This window comes from Charadrius vociferus, unplaced genomic scaffold (genome assembly GCF_000708025.1).
Source record: "Charadrius vociferus isolate BGI_N301 unplaced genomic scaffold, ASM70802v2 scaffold104, whole genome shotgun sequence".
NCBI classification, from domain to species: domain Eukaryota; kingdom Metazoa; phylum Chordata; class Aves; order Charadriiformes; family Charadriidae; genus Charadrius; species Charadrius vociferus.
This window is the reverse complement of record NW_009648255.1, coordinates 6371708-6390190: the sequence shown is the minus strand read 5'-3', so window position 1 is coordinate 6390190 and position 18483 is coordinate 6371708. Positions and strand designations below refer to the sequence as shown.

Below are 18483 nucleotides of genomic sequence, written 5' to 3'. Positions count from 1 at the left end.
GGAAAAAGGTGAGAAACCGTCCCTCCCCCCTCCCCGCAACTTGTTAACTCTTGGGTGAGAAAGGTCTTCCCGGATACAAAACACGCAAATTAAGATGTGTTTGATATTCTTTTAAATAATTTTGCTGCTTCGTCAAGACAATTCTATGAAAAATGTGTTTATAATGCACGGTTTTGGGAACTTGTTGAGTATAGTTGTGTTTTTTACAGTCTTTTGGCTGCGTCTTGGAGAGTTCTGTGATTAGTTGAACGCAATGTGATTTGCTCCCCATATTATCCTTTTTTTTTTTGTTTTTTGAAACTGTTGCTACTGCAGAGTTATCTGATCCTCTCCTGCTAACCAGCCCTTGCAGAACCAACTGGAAGGAGCTGATGAAAAGTGACAGGCTGTGGGTAAACTCTTTGAAAAGCACTAAACCAGCAGATAACTCCACCTCCAGATGATCAGTGAAAAATTGGACCGATGTGAGAAACTTGTCTGAATCCAGTAGGGAGCTGATGTTTCTCCAGACACATATACAGGGACTCTGCCTTGTTTTCAACAACATAGTAAAAAGTAATGGCAATCACTTTAAACTGAGATGTAATGATTTCTAACGGGCAAGGCTCTCCACCCATGTTGTCTCTCTTAATACCAACGTGTAACTCCTGCTCCACCTCTGTTCAGGTGGCATAGAATCATAGAATCATCTAGGTTAGAAGGGACCTTTAAGATCATTGAGTCCAACCATCAACCTAACATTGCCAATACCACCACTAAATCACATCCCTAAGCAACACATCTACCCATCTTTTAAAAACCTCCAGGGATGGCGACTCTGCTGTGAATGAGGGGTTCCCAGCAGCTCCACAAGACCGAGCCCTCCCAGGTCCTGTATCTTTGGCTGTAATGCTCAACTGCAGCTGCTGGGTGAACACGAATGGTCACAGCTCTGGCCCACATGCCTTCTCAGCTCACCCTTGGCTTTAAGTCTCTCTGTAGCTCCTTGGCACGCACGCATACGTGCCCGGAGCATATGCTTGTTGTTGTACAGATCCCTGCTGTTGAAGGCTGTGGTCTATAGGTTGTTGGTGCCACAATGACACAACCGTTTCATCCCTGTCAATTTTTCCCTGGTCAGCTCAGCCCACATCGTCAACCATAACTTAAAAACAGACGTAGAGGTGCAAAACCATCCTACTTTTAAAAAACAAAGGGTTTTAAGATTGCTTTGCTTTGTTTTTGGTCCTCAAAGCATCTGGAAATGAGGCGTTCTCCTATTTTAAGGCACTCCTCTGGCCATAACCCTCACTACAAGGAGTGAGCAAGGCTGTCTTTTCTTGACGAAGGCAGTCCCCAGTGATGGCCGACCTTGGCCGTGCCCTGTGAGGACAGCAGGAGCTGGGATGTCCAGTCTGCAGTGACTTGGAAAGGTGCAAACGGGCTTCTGAACTGTCACCCCGACAAACATCCACAGACCAAACCTCTCATGCAACCTGCTGTTGGAGGCGGAATTTTTGCCTGTGTGCGAGAGAGGGCTCTGCTTTTGGTGTGAGCTTGGCAGCAACCTTGCTTTTCAAAGCGTGCCTCTAGGAGTGGTATGTGAAGAGGCTGTAGTTCCCCAAACAGCTGCTTTGGTAAGTAATTAAATCAACTCCACTGAGAGCTCGTAAACCTTTGACAGCATTTACTAGTGGGTAGCAATTTCAGCTTGATGCAAACATTTGCTGGCCGAGGTGAAGCTCTTTATTTCTCAGAGGGGTGAGATCTAAACATTTAGGAATAATATCTTACTGGTCTGAAACTGCAGATAAGTCACTTCCAGTGAGGAGAGTGTCCAGCCGCTGCGCTCTAATTGATGTCTGCATCCGAAGAAGTGTGGTACAATACTAGTAGTGACTTTAGATCTTCTGGGGACTATAGATACGATTTATAATTGGCACCGTTGCTTTTTAAAGACACTGAGCTTAGCCAAGCCTTTTATATATTGTCCCGTTGAAGTCGTGTGCTTGAATTAGGCATACGTTGAAGTGGCTGATTGTACTGGGGCTGCATTCATCTAACACGGCGTTGAAAACCTCGGGGTTCACTTAGCAGTAGTGCTTTTGCTGGTGCTTCTGGACTGATTGACTTCTAACTCTTCTAGATGAACAGTCTTCTGTGAACTGGAAGGAGGGCTTATTGTAGCACCGCAGACAGTTCGTGGAGACCTTCCTGGGGATCTGTGGGATGTGCTGTAGAGCTTTGCAAATGAGAGAGTATTGGCTGATTTGGAGGGAGTCCAACTTCAAATGAAGACTAAGTAGAATTGTCTTGTCTTAAGGGGTATTGAGCATCTAAGCATCTTCTTACCATGGTGAGAGTCATGGAGGCCAGATGTTGGTCTTCATTAGCTTAAATTCAAAACTCATTGCCTCTTGCTTGAGTGATGTCAGGATGCGAAGGGGTCACCTTGTTGATAGCACTGCTTACATCACGCTTTTGAAGGAATGGAGAGGAGGCCCGGACACTTCTGGTTTTGATTAGTGTGTGTAGCTTGTGGGTGGCTTTTCCTTAGACCGGGCTGCTCCAGCATGCCCTGTTGGGGGGAAGGTTAGCTGTTTATTTGTCAGAGTAGTCATTGCTGTCCTCTACTGGTATCACTACTGCATCTTGGGTTGTGGGACCCACTGTCTGCAGTGGTACAAGTGCGTCATCTTGGCTTGGTAAATCTGTTTCCAGGCCCGTATGTGTTCCTTACTGGCTTGGAGCTTCGATGTTTTGTATTTGTGGAGGGTGTACAGGGTGGCTGCTTTTTCTGTTGACACAGTAGGAAGGAGAAACGAGGTCAGAAGAACTCTAATTTTCTGTGTGCAAGTGCTGGTCTGTGAGCAGGAGATCTGGAATAGTCAATATATCACAGCTTCATTGGCTTGGCCTCAGTGGGACCAAGTGGGGCTGGGCTGCGTATGTGCATGGGGGATATTTTCCTTTTCTTCCTTCAGTAGTGGTGTTGGCTGCACTTTTGCTGGCTGGTGGCTACAAATCCACACTTACATCTTAAACTGAACAGGTAATAGTTGAAGAAGTAATCCAGCTTTATTGACTGAAAAGCCCAATGTGGTGATTAGTTCTCATTTAATTCTGCTGTTGCCAAATATTGACAGGTCTAAACGTTTTGGGAAGGAAAGAGGTGCATGTGTGGTGGCTGGAGCTCTACTGCAGCAAGAAGCTGGGGAGAGGAGTGTTGGAGACCGGGGAGAGCTGGTTTATGGTTTAGGAAGAGGAGATGGGCAGAGCACAGAAGTGGCTCTCAGCAGGGGCTGGAGGAACGGCTCCTCGTGAGATGCTGAAGAGGAACAGTTCAAATAGATTTGTAAACAGGCTTCTCTCAGCTGTCAAGTGGAGAAATTTTTCTCCTGTTAGTAACTTAGCCTTGACAACAGTTTTTCTTATGCTGTATAGGAGTGTTGTTTCTTGACTAACATCTTCGTTGAAGATACGGAGCTGGGTGTTTGGGGGTGAGGGAGGACAAACTGCTTCTTCAAAATGAAAACAAAACCCTCGGCGAGTTCCTTATTACTCTTCCAAGTAGAGCAGCTTGTATTGCTTGAGTAGGCAGGAGGTGCAGCGGTAGATGGCATTGATGATAGCTTGTCTTGTGAGTCTCTGGATGGGTGGGCGAAGGAGGGGAAAAGTACCAAAGCTAGGAGGAGAAGACGTGAGATTAAGCAATCCCTGTGAGGGCTGAATAGCATCCAGTAGTCCGGCGTGGTTCTGCTTCATTACTTGGCTTATAACCAAAGGCAAAACGCCTTAAAAAAAAAAAAAAAAATACCTGTGCAGCCTGTTGAGTTTTTTTGCACTGTTTTAATTAATGGGCAGGCTTAGGGCTATGTCTGTGTGATGGGAAGGCAGCGTTTGAAGCTCAGAAAGCTAATGTCCCCAACTTCTTTTTCTGGAAGTTCCCAGTAACTCGATCAATATTTTGTTGCCTTGGCCTTTGCCTTCCCGCTCTGCGTGTTTGTTGTCTGCAGCTATATTAGCAATCCTCTCCTGGCTTGTGCAGTCCATCTTCCTATTACTCACAGGGCTGTTAACTAGAAGTGCCTTGGAGATGGAGAGAGCTAGTTGATTACTAAAAAGCAACTGCGTCTTCAAGTACTCTTCAAACCTCTCAATTTTTCTCTGAACTACGTGCCATTTGGGGTAGCTTCCTCAAGGTGATCTGGACCTTGTTTTGTCAAATCATACAAGCGCTTCAATTCCCGCTGTAGACACCAGTGTAAAAAGTATGGCAAGAATGGGTGAGTTGATGTGTCTTCAGAAGGGATAGTAGTTGACTCCTTAAGGCTTGAGGTTACTTGGGTCCCGATGCTTGGGAGATGTGCATGGCTGTCTACGGTGCTTCTGACCTAGCTAACGTGACGGATGGCTTCATGGAGCGCGGCCCAGCTCAGGCGTTTGGCCTTGGGAAACCAAATCTGGGCGAGTATACAGTACGTGAACTTAAGGCTTGATCCTTATGCTCATTCCTCATAGTGATGTTTTGCGCAATCAGAAATACATTGCCCGGACGACAGTTTTACATATCGAATTGAATTGCTGAAGGGCTTTTCTGTCTCTCCTGCATTCCTCGCGAAGCCTTTTTCGCACGCTGAGTTAACGAGCTTCCTCTCCTGGTCGGAGCTTGCTGGGGTCAGAAGACTGGACGTTCTCCAGGCGGTCGCGTATGTACGCTACCCCTCAAGACAGCCGATTGTGTTGAGAGAGCTACTCACAGCTCTCGTGCCCAGCTGCCTGATGCTGGGTGGCATTGCGGCTCTCCTGTGCATGCAAGTTCTCTGCGTGCCGTGGCGTTGCCACTGATTTACAGGAGCCAACTGCTTGGGGGGGAATGACCCTTCGGTGCTTCCCAGTGCCAAAAAGCTCTCCCTGTGACTGCCAGGACTTGTCTAAGAAGAGGCACCTGCTCGAGGGCAAAGCCCATTGGGCTGGCGTTGATGGTCGTGGGTGAATGGCGTTGTAAAGCTGCTTTGGTTCTTGAGGGTGCCTGGTGAGCTTAATGGGGTCTCCTGGTGGGGCCGTTTTATTACGGAGCTGTAAGGCAGAGGCTCGTAAAACCCTGATGTTTGGAAATATTAGTTGCACAGGCTTTATTCTTAGTGGAGATTGAAAAAAAACCTCTCTTAGTGCCATGGAGTTGCTTCAGCTAACTGGTGCCTGGGGATGCTCCTCTGGTACTGACCCATAGCTGTGTGCTGCCTCCAGTTACGCAGCGCGAGTTCCTTCTCTGGGGTTATAACATTTGCTTAATGACTGGTTATCTCCATGATTTTTGGCTGGAAGTTGTCATTAGCTGCTCAGAATTGGGGGACTAAGTGCACAATGATTACAGAGGCGCTGATCTCTCGTTTCCCCTCCCATGCATTCGCAGCGGTCGTGGTTTAATTGGTGTGCCCCTTGGTTCCCCCCGAGCATCTCTCCACTGTCTCCTCACGTAACCCTTTCTGTTACACACCTTCTGTGGGGGCTAGAAGGGAGAAAAATGAGGTTCCTTCAAGGAAAAGGAGCACGTTTGGTATACAGACTGTGTACAAATGCTTTTTGCATTTGTGGACATCTGCCTGGCCATGTTTAAGGACAGCTGACCGGTGATTCACTGTCTCAGTGGTCACCATAGCCAACAGCAGTATGGACCTGCAGCCCTCAACCCTTAGCTGACTGAGCCCTGGATATGGATATTACTCTTTAAATAGTCTCCTCAAGTGAAGCGTTGGCTCTGTTGTGCCTTGGACTCGTTGAGACGTCACGGTGTAAGCGAGGAGGTCTTTCAGCTGTAGTTCTGTGGGGTCGGGGTTGGGCGGAGCGGAGCGGTTTTAACCAGGAGGGTGCTCCTGCCGCGAGCCCCGCTGCTGCGTGCTCCACGCCGATAACTCCTTCAAAAGGGACACCGGGTTTGTTGCTGAAATTTGGATACATCCTGCTTTATCACTCACATACAGAAGTCCTTTTTCTGATAATGCAGCAGTTTTGAATACACTGTTTATTGAAATAAAGTGGACTTGATACTGCTGGAAAGATGATGCTCTTGCTTTGTCCTGTGTCTCAGACTGGTTTTAGCCACTGAGACTTTACTACCACTGTTTTTTCTGGGAGGTGGGTGAGGAGCATAACAATTTCCTACTCGAATTTGAGCCTGTCCTGGCTGCAGCTGTGGAAGCAGGGTCACATCCCGGCTCGGGTGCCAGCCTGTCCCTGGCCAGAGGACCACCGGGTCTGTGCAGCCCTTCCCATGGGTGCTGCTATGTAAAACATTTCCCATCCTGTGGGAAACTGTAAGATCCTCTTGTTGAGTGTTTTGTTGCTTTATGAAACTTGAGTTTGCTCCTGCGTCTTCTGGCACAAATTCCCATTAACTCATCCTCCTCAAGGAAGCTTTGTGTGCCATGACAGGTGAGCGGCGGGGTTGGTGGCACCTTTGTATGGAGAAAGCTACAGCTGGGCTCTGCTGCGAGCTCTGCTGAGCCTGCACCACCCCAGAAACCTTACTGGTGGCGAGGGATGGATGGACACTACTTTGGTACGAGGGCTCTCAGCTGACCCCTGGTGCTATCACAACCATACAAATCCTTTTCTGCCTGAACCTAACATAGAGCTGAAGATTATTTGTGGGTTCACAGGATCACAGAATGGTCAGGGTCAGAAGGGCCCTCGGGAGCTCATCCAGTGCCCCCCCCTGCCATAGCAGGGGCACCTCCAGCAGTGGCACAGGATGGCGTCCAGACGGGTTTGGAATGGCTCCAGAGTGGGAGACTCCCCCACCTCTCTGGGCAGCCTGTGCCACTGCTCTGCCACCCTCATGGGAGAGAAGTTCCTCCTCATGTTTAGATGGAACTTCCCATGTTCAAGTTTGTGTCCATTACCTCTTGTTCTGTGGGTTTGTCTTGAATGCTGGTTCTTTTCCCCAAAAAACAATGTACCTTCCTTTCCTAAATTCACAGATCGCCTCTTCTTTTTTTTTTTTTTTTTCCCCTTTGATTTATGGGCTTGTTATTTAGTCTAGATGTTTTTGGTTTAATAAAAAAATAATAACACAGTAGTGTTTTTGAAGGCGGTGTGGGAAGAGGAGGCTGCTGTAGCAGGAGGGTCTCAGCCACACCAACCGTGGGTCCCTCTTTGATGGGGGAGAGGACATGGGCAGGGGGTGGTGGGTGCCAGGCTGGAGGCAGCCATGTGTGATGAGCATCCCCAGCCAAGTGCAACCCCGCATGCCGCCGTGAACTCCCATCTGCAGCACCAGCTATATTTTGTCTGAGGTTACTCCCTGCTTGCCTGGGGTTGGTCCCCGCTGGGGCTCTGCAGGGTGGATTGCTTTTCCCCTGGTGAACGTAGAAGCCCCCATGGAGCGTCCCTCCGCATCTTGCCTCCCTCGCCACCTGCTCCATCCTGCGCCAGAGCAGCCGCTGCTCGCTGGTACCCTCCTGCAGCATCTCAGCTGGGACTTTGCGAGGTGCAGGGTGTCCCCCCCACCCCCTGACCAGGGTCAGCCTGTTCCACAGCTCATCTCCATGTAGGATCCAGCCTAGGAGTGGAAAGATTTACTTATTTTTTTTTTCCCCCCATCCTGCCCGCCCCATCCTCTGCTGTGTATTTTCCGGAAAGGCCGATAACAACACGTTACTTGTGGGCGCAGATTGCGGCTGTTGGGGAGAAGCGGTATCCCTCCGAGTGCCCGCTGCGGGGGCCGAGGAGGGCAGCGTGGCCGGGAGGAGAGGTCCAGCTGGCCACCGCGTTGCCATGGCTGTGCTGAGACGGGGCGGCTGGTTCCAGCAGTCAGGGGAGAAGTGTCACTCAGCACCAGGGCTGCCGGAGAAGCCCGGTTACCTTGGCGATGCTTCTGGAAAGATGCGGAGAGAGGAGACGGAATGGAACGGGGACGTGCAGCGGAGAAATTGCTTGGCGGGTGGGAGCTGTGGATGGTGGGGAACGGTGGGGGAAAGCCATCCTGGTGCAGGAGCTGCCCCTGGCTAGCACAGAGCTGCCCTGGCCCACGCAGGGTGATGGGAGCCCCGACAGGCATGGGGCTGGTGGGTCTGCAACCAAGTGAGGGATAGACTGGGTTTAAACCTGGTGGAGCGGCACCACGTCTGACGTTTGCACGTATTAGAGGAGTGAGAAGTGACCTGAGATGATAGCGAAGGGGTAGTCTTTGGTTTGAGGATTTGTGGAAAAAGGTTGGAAAACATACTGTGAAGAGCAGTTTGCTTTATCAGAAATGGCCAGCTGCTTCCCTGGATGTCTCTCCAAACCTCCTGATCATCTGCCCTAGGCACAGCTTTCTTCTCCTTTAATCTCCTAGTGAATATTCAAAAATAGATATACTTGTAGCACTGGAAAAGCCTCTTTCAGAGTTGTTTCAGCACTGCAGAGAACAACCCTTAGGAAAGAAGCTCAAAAAATAAACAGCAGCTGCTGCCATGTTTCCCCACATCCTTTCTCGCCCAGGCTGTGGAAACCCAGCATACCGCCAGTTCTCTTTCCCACCCATTCGTGGCATTTCCCTGCCTGGTACCAAGGCAGTGAAGCCACGGGATGTCCGCACCTGGCCAAGATGCGGGTTGCTAGAAATCTGTTGTGATGCAGCTTCGCCTGCGGTGCTTGAGTGTCCGGCTGAAGGTTTGTTGGGGTGTATTTGCATCAGGAGATATGTCCTTGGTAGTCTCCAAACCTTCTTCCAGAGCAGCTTCTCTGCTCTTGGCTGCAGATGGTACCACCAAAGGCTGAGCTTGGGCTCCTCGAGGCATCCCGTGCGGCAGCCTGGGGAAGCTGTGGATATGATGGAGAAACAGGCAGAAGCGGGATGTGGCACTTCTAAACATACGGGGTGATGAGAGGGGTTTCTGTGACCCTGGCCATGGAGGTGTGCCTGACCCCAGCAGATATGCGGCAGCACACGTTCTGGGCTGAGTGGAAAGGTGCTTCAGTCACGTCAAGACTTGGATTAATTGACTTGCGGTGTTATTAATATGCTGAGCCGCGCTTCTCAGCCACTCACAAAGACCCAGTGTTTGATTTTTTTGGACCCAGGAGTCATCTTGAACTGATGCGGGCTTGGTAATGAATGAAACCTCTGTGTCCATAACGCGGTGGTGGGTGTCCCTCTCCTGTCTCCCACGGAGTGCTGCTGGCTGATCCTCCTTTGCCTGTTAGAGCCGTGAATCGACCCGTCTGCATCCCCTTGGATCATGGCTGGCAGCCCTCTGCTCACTGGGATGCCAAGTTGTTTGATACCTAAAGCGTCTCAAAATCCATCGGAGGGGATGGGTGGTACGGTGGGTGCTGGGGTCACCCATGCTGTGGGCAAGTGGACCGGGTGGTTGCAGGGTTGCTGGGATGCCTCTGCATCCACCGGCTTCCAGGGGGATCGCCTATCCGAAATTGGAATGATGAGTACAGGAGAAGGAGGAGGAGTGGAAAGAATAAATAAAGCTTCTGGAAGGGGAAAACCCACCAAGGGGAAAAAATAGCAGCGCCGGTTTATTCTTTCCCCACCCTCCCTCGCGCCTCTCGGCTTGTATCGTCTTTTCACTGTGGCGGAGGGTGCGCTCTGGCTTCCGCACGCCGCTGTGCCACTGCCTGTCCCCTCGCGGGGCATGCAGCGGGTGGAGGGGGTCTGGGGACAGGTTTTGGTGCTTCGGTGCCACCTCCCAAATAGTTGTCGCGCTGCCCTAGATCTGCTCATCTCAGTTGGCAAACCAGAATGTCAACGGCCAGGATGCACCAAGCCGAAAAATGACATTTAGGCCAAGTAACGCTAATGCTGCTGACCTCAGGAATAGACCTGAAAAACCCTCTTTTGAGCTCAAAAGTGACATCCCACCAGTTAGCTTGTTTTATTCCAAAGTCAATGCATCAGAAAACATAAGTTTTAATAGCAAATAATTGCTATGGTGTTTAAAACGTATGCTGAGCGTTCGTGTTTCAAGCAAATGACCGTGGGACGGATAGGTGCTGGCTCACAAGCCCCAGGCTGGTGTCTCCCGGTGCCGATGCTGGAGGTGGGCAGCGCTGCGGCTTCTCATCGTCACTGTGGTGCTGATAATCCCTGGGCAGCCTGAAAAGCCTAAACCACTCAAAACATTTGTCAGTAAAGTGTTGATGTCTTTGTTGAATGGGTTTTATTTTTGCAGAAATCTGTAAGTATTATTGTTTACTACATAATTTTTTTCTTTCTTCCTTTTCTCCTAGGATCCTGCAGGAATCTTTGAACTGGTGGAGCTTGTTGGCAATGGTACCTACGGGCAGGTCTATAAGGTAAGGGCTCCACCTGAAGTGATCCCCCTTTGCCTTGGCCGTGTGTGGAACATGGAGCATCCCAGTGCATCATCTTGGCTAGGTTGGACCTGTTTCAGGCTTGACAAGAAGCCTTCCTGAACTCCAGCTTTTTGGTCTTGTGCGCAAGTACCACGTAGCACACGGAACTCTTATAATGAGCAATTCATATTAGTTCTGAAACTGTCACTAAAAAAATAAATCGTGGTTTTTGTTTTGGGTTTTTTTTTCCCCACTCTCCCCCCAGTTGCTTTTTATTGATTACATGATGAGGAGGGAGTGAAAAGTCTGTGCTTTAATAGCTAAATCTCGATCTCTTCTAAGAGCCGAGTTTACGGCTGCAATAGGCTGCCAAATGAGTTTGCCACAGCCCAGTGCTCCGCTGGCGCGCAGGCTGGCTGCCGCCCTCCCCGCCGGCAGGAACCTGCTGCAGGAGAACAAACACAGCAGTCAATGGGCTTGCTTTGAATTTCTGTGCGCATCTGGAAGCGGCTCTCCAGATGACAATAGCGAGGGCACTGTGGAGAACAGAATTTTAAGCCCGTGAACTTCTTTACAGAAATGTTGAAAATACCCACCCTCTGCTAAATCACATCACCTGTCCCAAACAGCTCTTAGCTTGGGGGATTTCCAGAATTTGTCATCTTGGTGTTTTGGTTTGGGTTTTTTTTTTTGGTGATGTGTTGTTTTGGGTTTTTTTGGGTTTTTTTTTTTTTTGGTGGAGGATTCTTGTGGGGTTGGGGAAGGATTGAATTATTTTAAAGTCTGGGTTTATCTGCGCTTAACGTTTTGGTGGGGACATGTTTCTTGGCATGGTTGCATGAGGAATTTGCCAAATTTTTTTTTTGTCTTTTGGGAGACAATAGCTCCCCTGGGTTCCGTTCTCCAAAAACTTCTGTATGTGTGGGCACACATTCTGTATATATGTGTGTATATAGGTGTGTGTGTGCACAGAGATCTGGTTTGCCCGTCATGCCCGTATTCTCTTGTGCCTATAGAAAAGAGTATATTCATGTGGTTTTACTTGGTCGCTTGGAAGGTGCAGCTCTTGCCTGTCACGCGGTAAAAGATGAGAAGAAGAGGAGGGTGCTTAAAAAGCTACCTGTCAAGAAATAGTTGTTCTGAATTCTGGTTTCCCCATCCTCCCACTGCTGTAGGCTAATCCTGTCAGCGTGAGGATGGAGGGGACTGAAGTGAACCGGAGATGAACTGGAACTTCTGGAGTTTCAAATGTGTGATTTTTTTGAACTGGAATAAGTTTAAAAAAACAAACCAAACCAAAAAAAAATAATACAAAAGAACACAAAAAAGGAAAAAAACCCAACCCCACACCAAAACTGTTCTTATCAGGGTTGTATTCCAGGGAGCCTTCCGCTCCGGGATCGGTTGTTTTCCCACCGTGCGCTCCCCGCCGTGGGAGCTCCCTTCTGAACTGTTTTTCTTCTCGGCTGCTAAAATAACGGTAGAGGGTGACCTAATTTTAACTGGTGTATATTTCTAACAATCAGTGGAAACTATGCGCCTTTAGCGGCCTTTCGAAAGCGTCGTGTCTTTGTGGAGAGCAGAAAGGGAAACAAGCTCGCTGGTGCTGGCGCTGCTGGTTGCGTGGCTCTGCTGATCAGGTTTCCTCTTCTCGCTGTGTTTGATTCCTTCGGCGCATCTGTGTGTTACCTCAAAACGGGGGGTGAAAAAAACACCCAGAAAAGTCCAAGTGTAGGCTTTCTGGGAGGTGGGCACTTCTCTGTTCCTTTTTTTTCCTGCTGTACAGGAAAAAAAAAAAAAATAATCCTCCTCTTAACTGTTTTTAACTTGCTGGAGCAATCGGATTGTCCTCAGTGTGATTCACTCGGTACGGGTGCCAGACGGGATGATGCTGGGGGGTAACACTGCTGTCCCAACCAAATTAGTAAGTATAGAGGTATGAGTTCAGGCTAAGACTGACTTCAGAGCTCTCTTAAACTGAAGTCTTGGAGTAGCACCCGCTCTATAAACAAAAGGAGACTTTGATATAAAGCATACATAACTGTTTATGGTGTCCCACCCTAAAACCTAGCGCAGAAATAAGATCTCTGTGATTCTTTTCCTCCAGATACCACTGCTGTATTTATCTCTTGCGGCAAAACAAAAGGATCAACTTTCACGACACACAGACCTTCTGGCTCCCTTCTAAAACAGCCTTTAGAAGTGGTCCATACCTAGGAGAAGTGCCCTCTATAATTAGTGCTTGTTCCACTGCCGTTTCAAACCCATCTGAGGTGCTGCCTCTGTGCTGGCGCTGCCCAAGGTGCACCATCGCTCTCCTCTTAGAGGCTGCGTGTGTCTCCAGTTATATTTTTACATGCGGAAGGAGTAATTCATTGTGGTGCCCACTCAGGTTCTGGCTTCCTAGCTTGAACTTTGCAGGTCCAACTCCTGCGCTCTCATGCCAGGAGCGGTCACCTGGTGAGCATCACCTCCCCACCATCACCTCAGCAGGGCTGGTCCCTCTCGGAAGCGAGCAGAGCAGCTCTCCTGTTGGGAAGGGGCAGATGTGAGATGCTTATTCCAGGCAGGGGAGAGCATTTTATGCTTGTGTGCTGTGAGACGGCCAAAACAGGACTGTGGTCCTGATGTTTCCCCTAGAAAACCTGACTTAGCAGCCAGCTCTAACACTGCCGTGTGGCTGTATTTGTGTAGGACACAACAGGTGGTGACCTGCCCAGGACCTGGAGGGAGATGTGCAAGGTGCAAACCTTCCATCGATCCCATGGGATAAAGTGCACGGTTAAGTTGTTCGGAGGATTGAACGATACCATAGCCTGACAGGGTGGGGAATCTGAGAAATGTCTGGTAGTACCACAGTAGCAAGAGCCATCTGAGAGCAGTGGTTCATGGAGCTGACCTCCAGATCTGCTGTGTTGGAGAGGTTGGGGAGCCCCTGCCACAGCACATGCCTTCTCCTTGCTCATAGGAGGAAAAAACGTATTGGCCAAGTCCAGTGCACATAAAGAGCTCCCACCAGGAGTGCACCCCTCTGCCAAAGCGTGGGCACTGGGATGGAGCTCACTGCATGGGTTGCTTTCATCCTGCTTTCTGGGTCATGATTTGAAGATCCCTTTGAGGTGGTACACAATGCTTCTGTAAATCAGAGCCGTGTTCTCTGAGGCTTGTGCTCCAGAGGCAAAGGTAACTTGTTCAGATTGATCTTTGTGTTTTCAAGTAAAGGCCTTTCTTTCCTCAGGACTGCAGGTTAAAACATCACTTTGGTGGTTTCCAGCTCTGGCCATACCCCAGGGACACCTGAACGCTGCAGGAGCCCTCAGCAGCGACTTGCTGTGCTTGCTCTCCTCTAACCCCAGCCACGAGCTCTTCACTTTGGGTAATTGCAGGGAGAAATAACATTCCTTGTTCGCTGCTTAACAATCTCTTGTGAATAGCTTGATTTTTATTTTAATGAGGGACCGCACTGGTGATGGTTTATCTCTCTAATTGCATCGGCAGCTTTCCTTTATTTTCTAATAATCCTGCATCTAATGTTACCGATTGTAAACTCTCTGATAAAAGACTGAGCTCCTGTGCCAGACATTGTTGCAGTACGGGGTTTTTGTGTCCTTGGATTTTTATTTTTTTATTTAAGGTGTTTAAAGAAATGGCTAACAGGAATACAATTAATTGGACTTGCAGCACTGAGCCGTCGCCTCAGTGTTTTTTAGCAGGTAGCTGAGGGCTGAACGCAAAACTAAATATAAAAATCACTAAGACCCTTTAGAACATTATCTAGAGTGTGAGGAAATGCTGCTTTTATGCTCTAGAACATTATTATTACTGCTTATCTCTACTTTGCATTAGACAGTACGCAAACAGTCCTTAAAATACTGTGTATGCTTAAATTGCTTGGATAAATCACAGCATCAGGGCCACAACAGCTGCTGCATCAAACACCAATGAATACGTGGGCTGAAAGTAAAAGGGGCACGAGGTTACGCAGAAATACCCCACTAACAGGTCGTTACAAAGCTTGGGGAAGATGTGCAGGGGGCTGCTTGTCATGCACTGAGATATGTTAAAAACCGAAGCGATCCTCCGGTGTTTTTAGCCCTGCTCAGCCATGGGCATTCGTGGACTGCCCCGTGCGCAGCGTCACCGGAGCAGGATTGTGATGCAAGCCTTTGCAACGGTGAAAAAAATAATTGGTAAATAGGTCAGATGGTAACCTTTGCCTCCCTCCTCATGTGCGGTTTTACAGCGTTGAACAGGGAAATAAATGATGTTGAGATTACGTACTCACGTGCTTCTTCCCCACCATACCAGGAGGACAATGGTCATTGATGCCGAGTGCCCCGGGGATGCGACTCTCCATTTACAGCTTTAGCAAGGCTTTATTTTACAGGGTACAAGATACGGTACTGTGGGCTAACTCCGTAACTGCACAATAACTATTGATTGTTTAATTAGCTGGTAAATGCCATATAATCACTAAGCCATTACGCAGCAGTATTCTGCGCTCTAATTTAGAGTGTGTGGGATCTGCGAGCCGCAAGTCTGACAGCTCTGGCTCCCCAAGGAGATCATCCACCATCGTGGCCGGATGGGGCCACCCCTCAGGAGCCACCTCGGGGTGCCACGGGCCACCTCCAGGCAGGGTGCCTGGCCACGGGCTGTCCCTGTCCCCTGCCAGCCCAAGTTAGGTGGCCGTTGAAAAGGAGATGGTCTTTGCAGTTGGTCTTTGTTGCGCTGTGTTGTGTCTGTCGGGGTTACAACACATGGGGTAGAAGGGATGAAGAAATGTCTCCCAACATCTTTTGTCCGGGTTTATTTATTTATTTATTACCCAGCCGGCATTTGCCAGAAGCCAGGACTGACCCACCTGAAGGCAACCCGCCAGGGCTGACCCAGTAGGTGAAGATGTTGAGGTGTTGTGGGTATGAGAAAGCGATTATTCGCATTTGAAATCCGAGGTCGCCTGTTGCTGCAGAGCTGGGAGCAGCAGGGCTGCCGGGACACTTTGGTCCCTGAGTCAAACCCTGGAGAACGTCCCGGGCACAAGCGTGTGTTCTCCGTAACATTGTCCAGGAGTTTGCAGATGCCAAACGAGAAGGGATAACGCATGTCCCACCCTCCCGGGTGCTGTTTGTCCCCACGCAGCAGCATCCTTGGGCATCCCACCGCTGCAGGCTGGTGCGGGAGAAGGGGAATATCCTAAAGAATCATAGAATGGTTTAGGTTGGAAAGGACCTTGAAGATCATCAAGTTCCAACCCCTCTAGACCAGGTTGCCCAAGGCCCCGTCCAGCCTGGCCTTGAACACCTCCAGGGATGGGGCCTCAACAACCTCTCTGGGCAACCTGGGCCAGGGCCTTACCACCAAGCCAAAGAAAGGCTTTTGGAAGATTGTGGGTGTTATTTTTCCTTTCTTTTACATTTCTTTTTTGGAGGGGAGGTATAAGAAAATAGCTCGTGTGCAGTCTGTGCCGTGTTTAGCCTGCCCGTGGTCTGGCCCAGCCTGGCTGCCGCCGATCAAGTGTTGGGCCCTTGCATCAGCCCTGGTGAGAACAGTGGCTCTGCAGGCTCCTGGGTCATTATTAGCAGTTCAGATAATTAGCCTGAGTCGAGAATGACATTAATTGTTTTTAATAATCAGTTGGTTTATTGTTTCTCTTTCCAAAAAGGCTGATGGTCAATAGTTTGATAATTAATCACTGTTGCTTTTAGCCGTGTGGAAGAAGTTACCATGCTGCACACAATTAATGTTTCCTGGGGATTGTTGCTGTAAAGAATTAATCTTGGTTTACATACACAGCTTTTATCGCTGAAGACTGACTGCTGTGCCTCGCTCCAGGGAGCGGGCTGAAGGCGTGCAGACCGGGTCATGCTGGTGGCCATCCCTCGCCCAAACACCCGTCCTGCCGTGGTGGCTGAGCACACTGAGGGCACGTGGAGCTTGCTTTCCTGGCCCACCAGAGCAATCCAGAGCCCCAGCATCCCGCAATCTAAACAACCAGCTCCAACCCTAGATGGCCAGCTGTTGCGTTTGGAAGTGCAGTTCAAGTGTTCCCCTTTTCCCACCATCTTGTTGTTATAAAACGAACTGTGGTGCTGTGAAGTGTGACTTGAGCCACGTAGGTTCTCCTAGTGTCCTATCCTTGGCTTTGGGGCCTTCTTTTTGTTTCCAGCCTCTTCAGAGGTTGTTTTTGGTACGTGGCAGGGCAGGCTGAGCGTAACTACGTGTGTGTGTGCATATAGCCGTCCCTCATCAGGGTCTGATGGTCACCACAGATTGAGGCAAACGCGTGAGGGGTTGGTCCCCTCCGATTTGGGTAGTTCCTCAGCTTTCCCCATGCTCTGGTGCTGCTCTAAGAGCCTTCTCCGTTGGGCTGAGACAGGGAACCACCCTGCACTTAACCACAGCCAAGCTGCCCTGCCCCATCCAGGGCTCTTCTTTCCGCTGGGATGGTTTTGGTGGTGGCCAGGACCGCTCACATCCACGTCCAGATATGGACCGGAGTGGGCGGGCATCAGCCACCCGCCATCTTCAAGGTCGCGTAAGGGCCATGCAAGTGTGAATGGATTTACGAGACTTACAAGCTGCTTTATAATCCTTCCGTATTACAAGCACAGTATTAAATATTAAGTCATTGTTTCCGCTGGGATGGGTCCCCGCGCTGGCGGAGAGGACAGCGGTGCCGGCGCATGAGGATGCTCGCCAGGGTGGGGGTTCTCCACTGCTCCCATAGGCACCGGCTCTGGGTTGGTGCTGGGCTTCTTATCGGCTCTTACTGGGTGGCGGGAGGGGGCTGGGCTGGCATACTGGTGTGTGATAATGCATGCTAGCGTTATCAGGAGGAAAACGGGCGACCTCAATTCTATCAGCTTCCCAACGATGCTAAAATATCTCTCAAAGAGAAGGTCCTTTCCTTGCTGACTCAAATAGGGGTGGGGGGGATGTTTCTGAAACGGGGAATTGTTTTTGCCATGCAGGCTTCGGAAGGCTTAACTGGAAAATGCTTAAAATGATGTTTCACTCTCTTAAAAAAAAAAAAAAAAAAAAAAAAAAAGAGAGAGAGAGAGAAAAAGGCAAAAGCTTTGTTACCAGAGCAACTGGTACATCTTGTGCTGCTTCATTTCTCTGAAACACAGAGAGAGCCCTCAGCCCTCCCTCCCCCCAAGAAACCAGCCCACACACACCTACGCACCAATATGTCACATTAACTTCGCTGCTTTCTGAATAATATAAGGGAAAGGTGCTTTTCACATTTCAATCCTATAGAACGCAGGTTATGAAAGGTGATTAAAAATGTTCCTGTACTGCCTCTCTTAATCTTTGTTCCCTTTCCCCCGCCCGGAGTTAGTGATGGGAGAGGGCAGGGTGAAGGTCAGGAGCAGACCAATGCGTCTGCGAAGTGTCCTTTGCCCACTCTCCCTTGCGTTGCTGGGTGCTCTGCTTCTGTAAATGCTGCACAGTTTCACAGGACAAAAAAAATATCTGCAGTGGCATGGGGGGAGGGAGGGGACTGCCTTTGAAGACTAAGCAAAGTCAACGGCACGCTGCAGAGCATGAGGGACACGGTGGTGGGTCTTGCAGCGCTGTTTGCGTGGGTGCCGGGCATGGATGGGGATGGAGGGAGAGTCCTCTCCTTGATTTGTAGGGATTAGAAGATGCTCCGTGCAAGCAACTGCTCTGCAGAGGTATGCAGAGCAAGCGCCATTTCCAGTGCCACCTTCTGTTCCATAGGAATGACTGGGCAGGGAACTCCGTCTTTCCTCAGGTCTCCTGTGAGGACACTTAAAGCGGGTCCATGCATTGTACAGCCCTGGTATCCATAGGTTTCATGGTTGTGGACCAGTGATGCTGGACGTGTGGCCTGTTCTATGCGAGTGGAGGTGCAGCAGAACAATCTGGGAAGAAGAGGAGGATGTGTACACAAGGGACTGTAATTAATACTGAGGTCTGAGAAGACTTGCTGCCTAGAGGTCTTCAAGCTCCCCAGGAGAAACTGGTCCAAGTGAGTTGTCAGGCTGGTCTGTGCTTGGGCGGCCGCTCTTGAGGTTGGGCAAAGGCCTTTGGCTTTGGTCAGGCTGTTTGGGTCTCTTCATGGTGATGTACTTGGGCATCCAGCTACCATCTGCATTGCTCAGCCTGGGAGATGGGGGTGTGGAGGGAGCTGTTTAGAAAATAGCCAGCTTTTCGGAATCGGGGTTATTCCATGTGAAA

The 18483-nt window shown here is 49.6% G+C and overlaps 1 protein-coding gene across 1 annotated transcript in view; it reads left to right on the top strand.

Moving 5' to 3' along the window:
- Positions 1–4343: 4343 nt before the first annotated feature.
- Positions 4344–18483, top strand: part of TNIK (TRAF2 and NCK interacting kinase) — a 146860-nt gene continuing 132720 nt past the window's right edge. Inside the window, exons 1-2 of the mRNA XM_009884508.1 lie at positions 4344–4457; positions 10210–10275. Of these exons, the coding sequence (XP_009882810.1) occupies positions 4344–4457; positions 10210–10275 (180 nt within the window). The remainder of the gene's footprint in view (positions 4458–10209; positions 10276–18483) is intronic.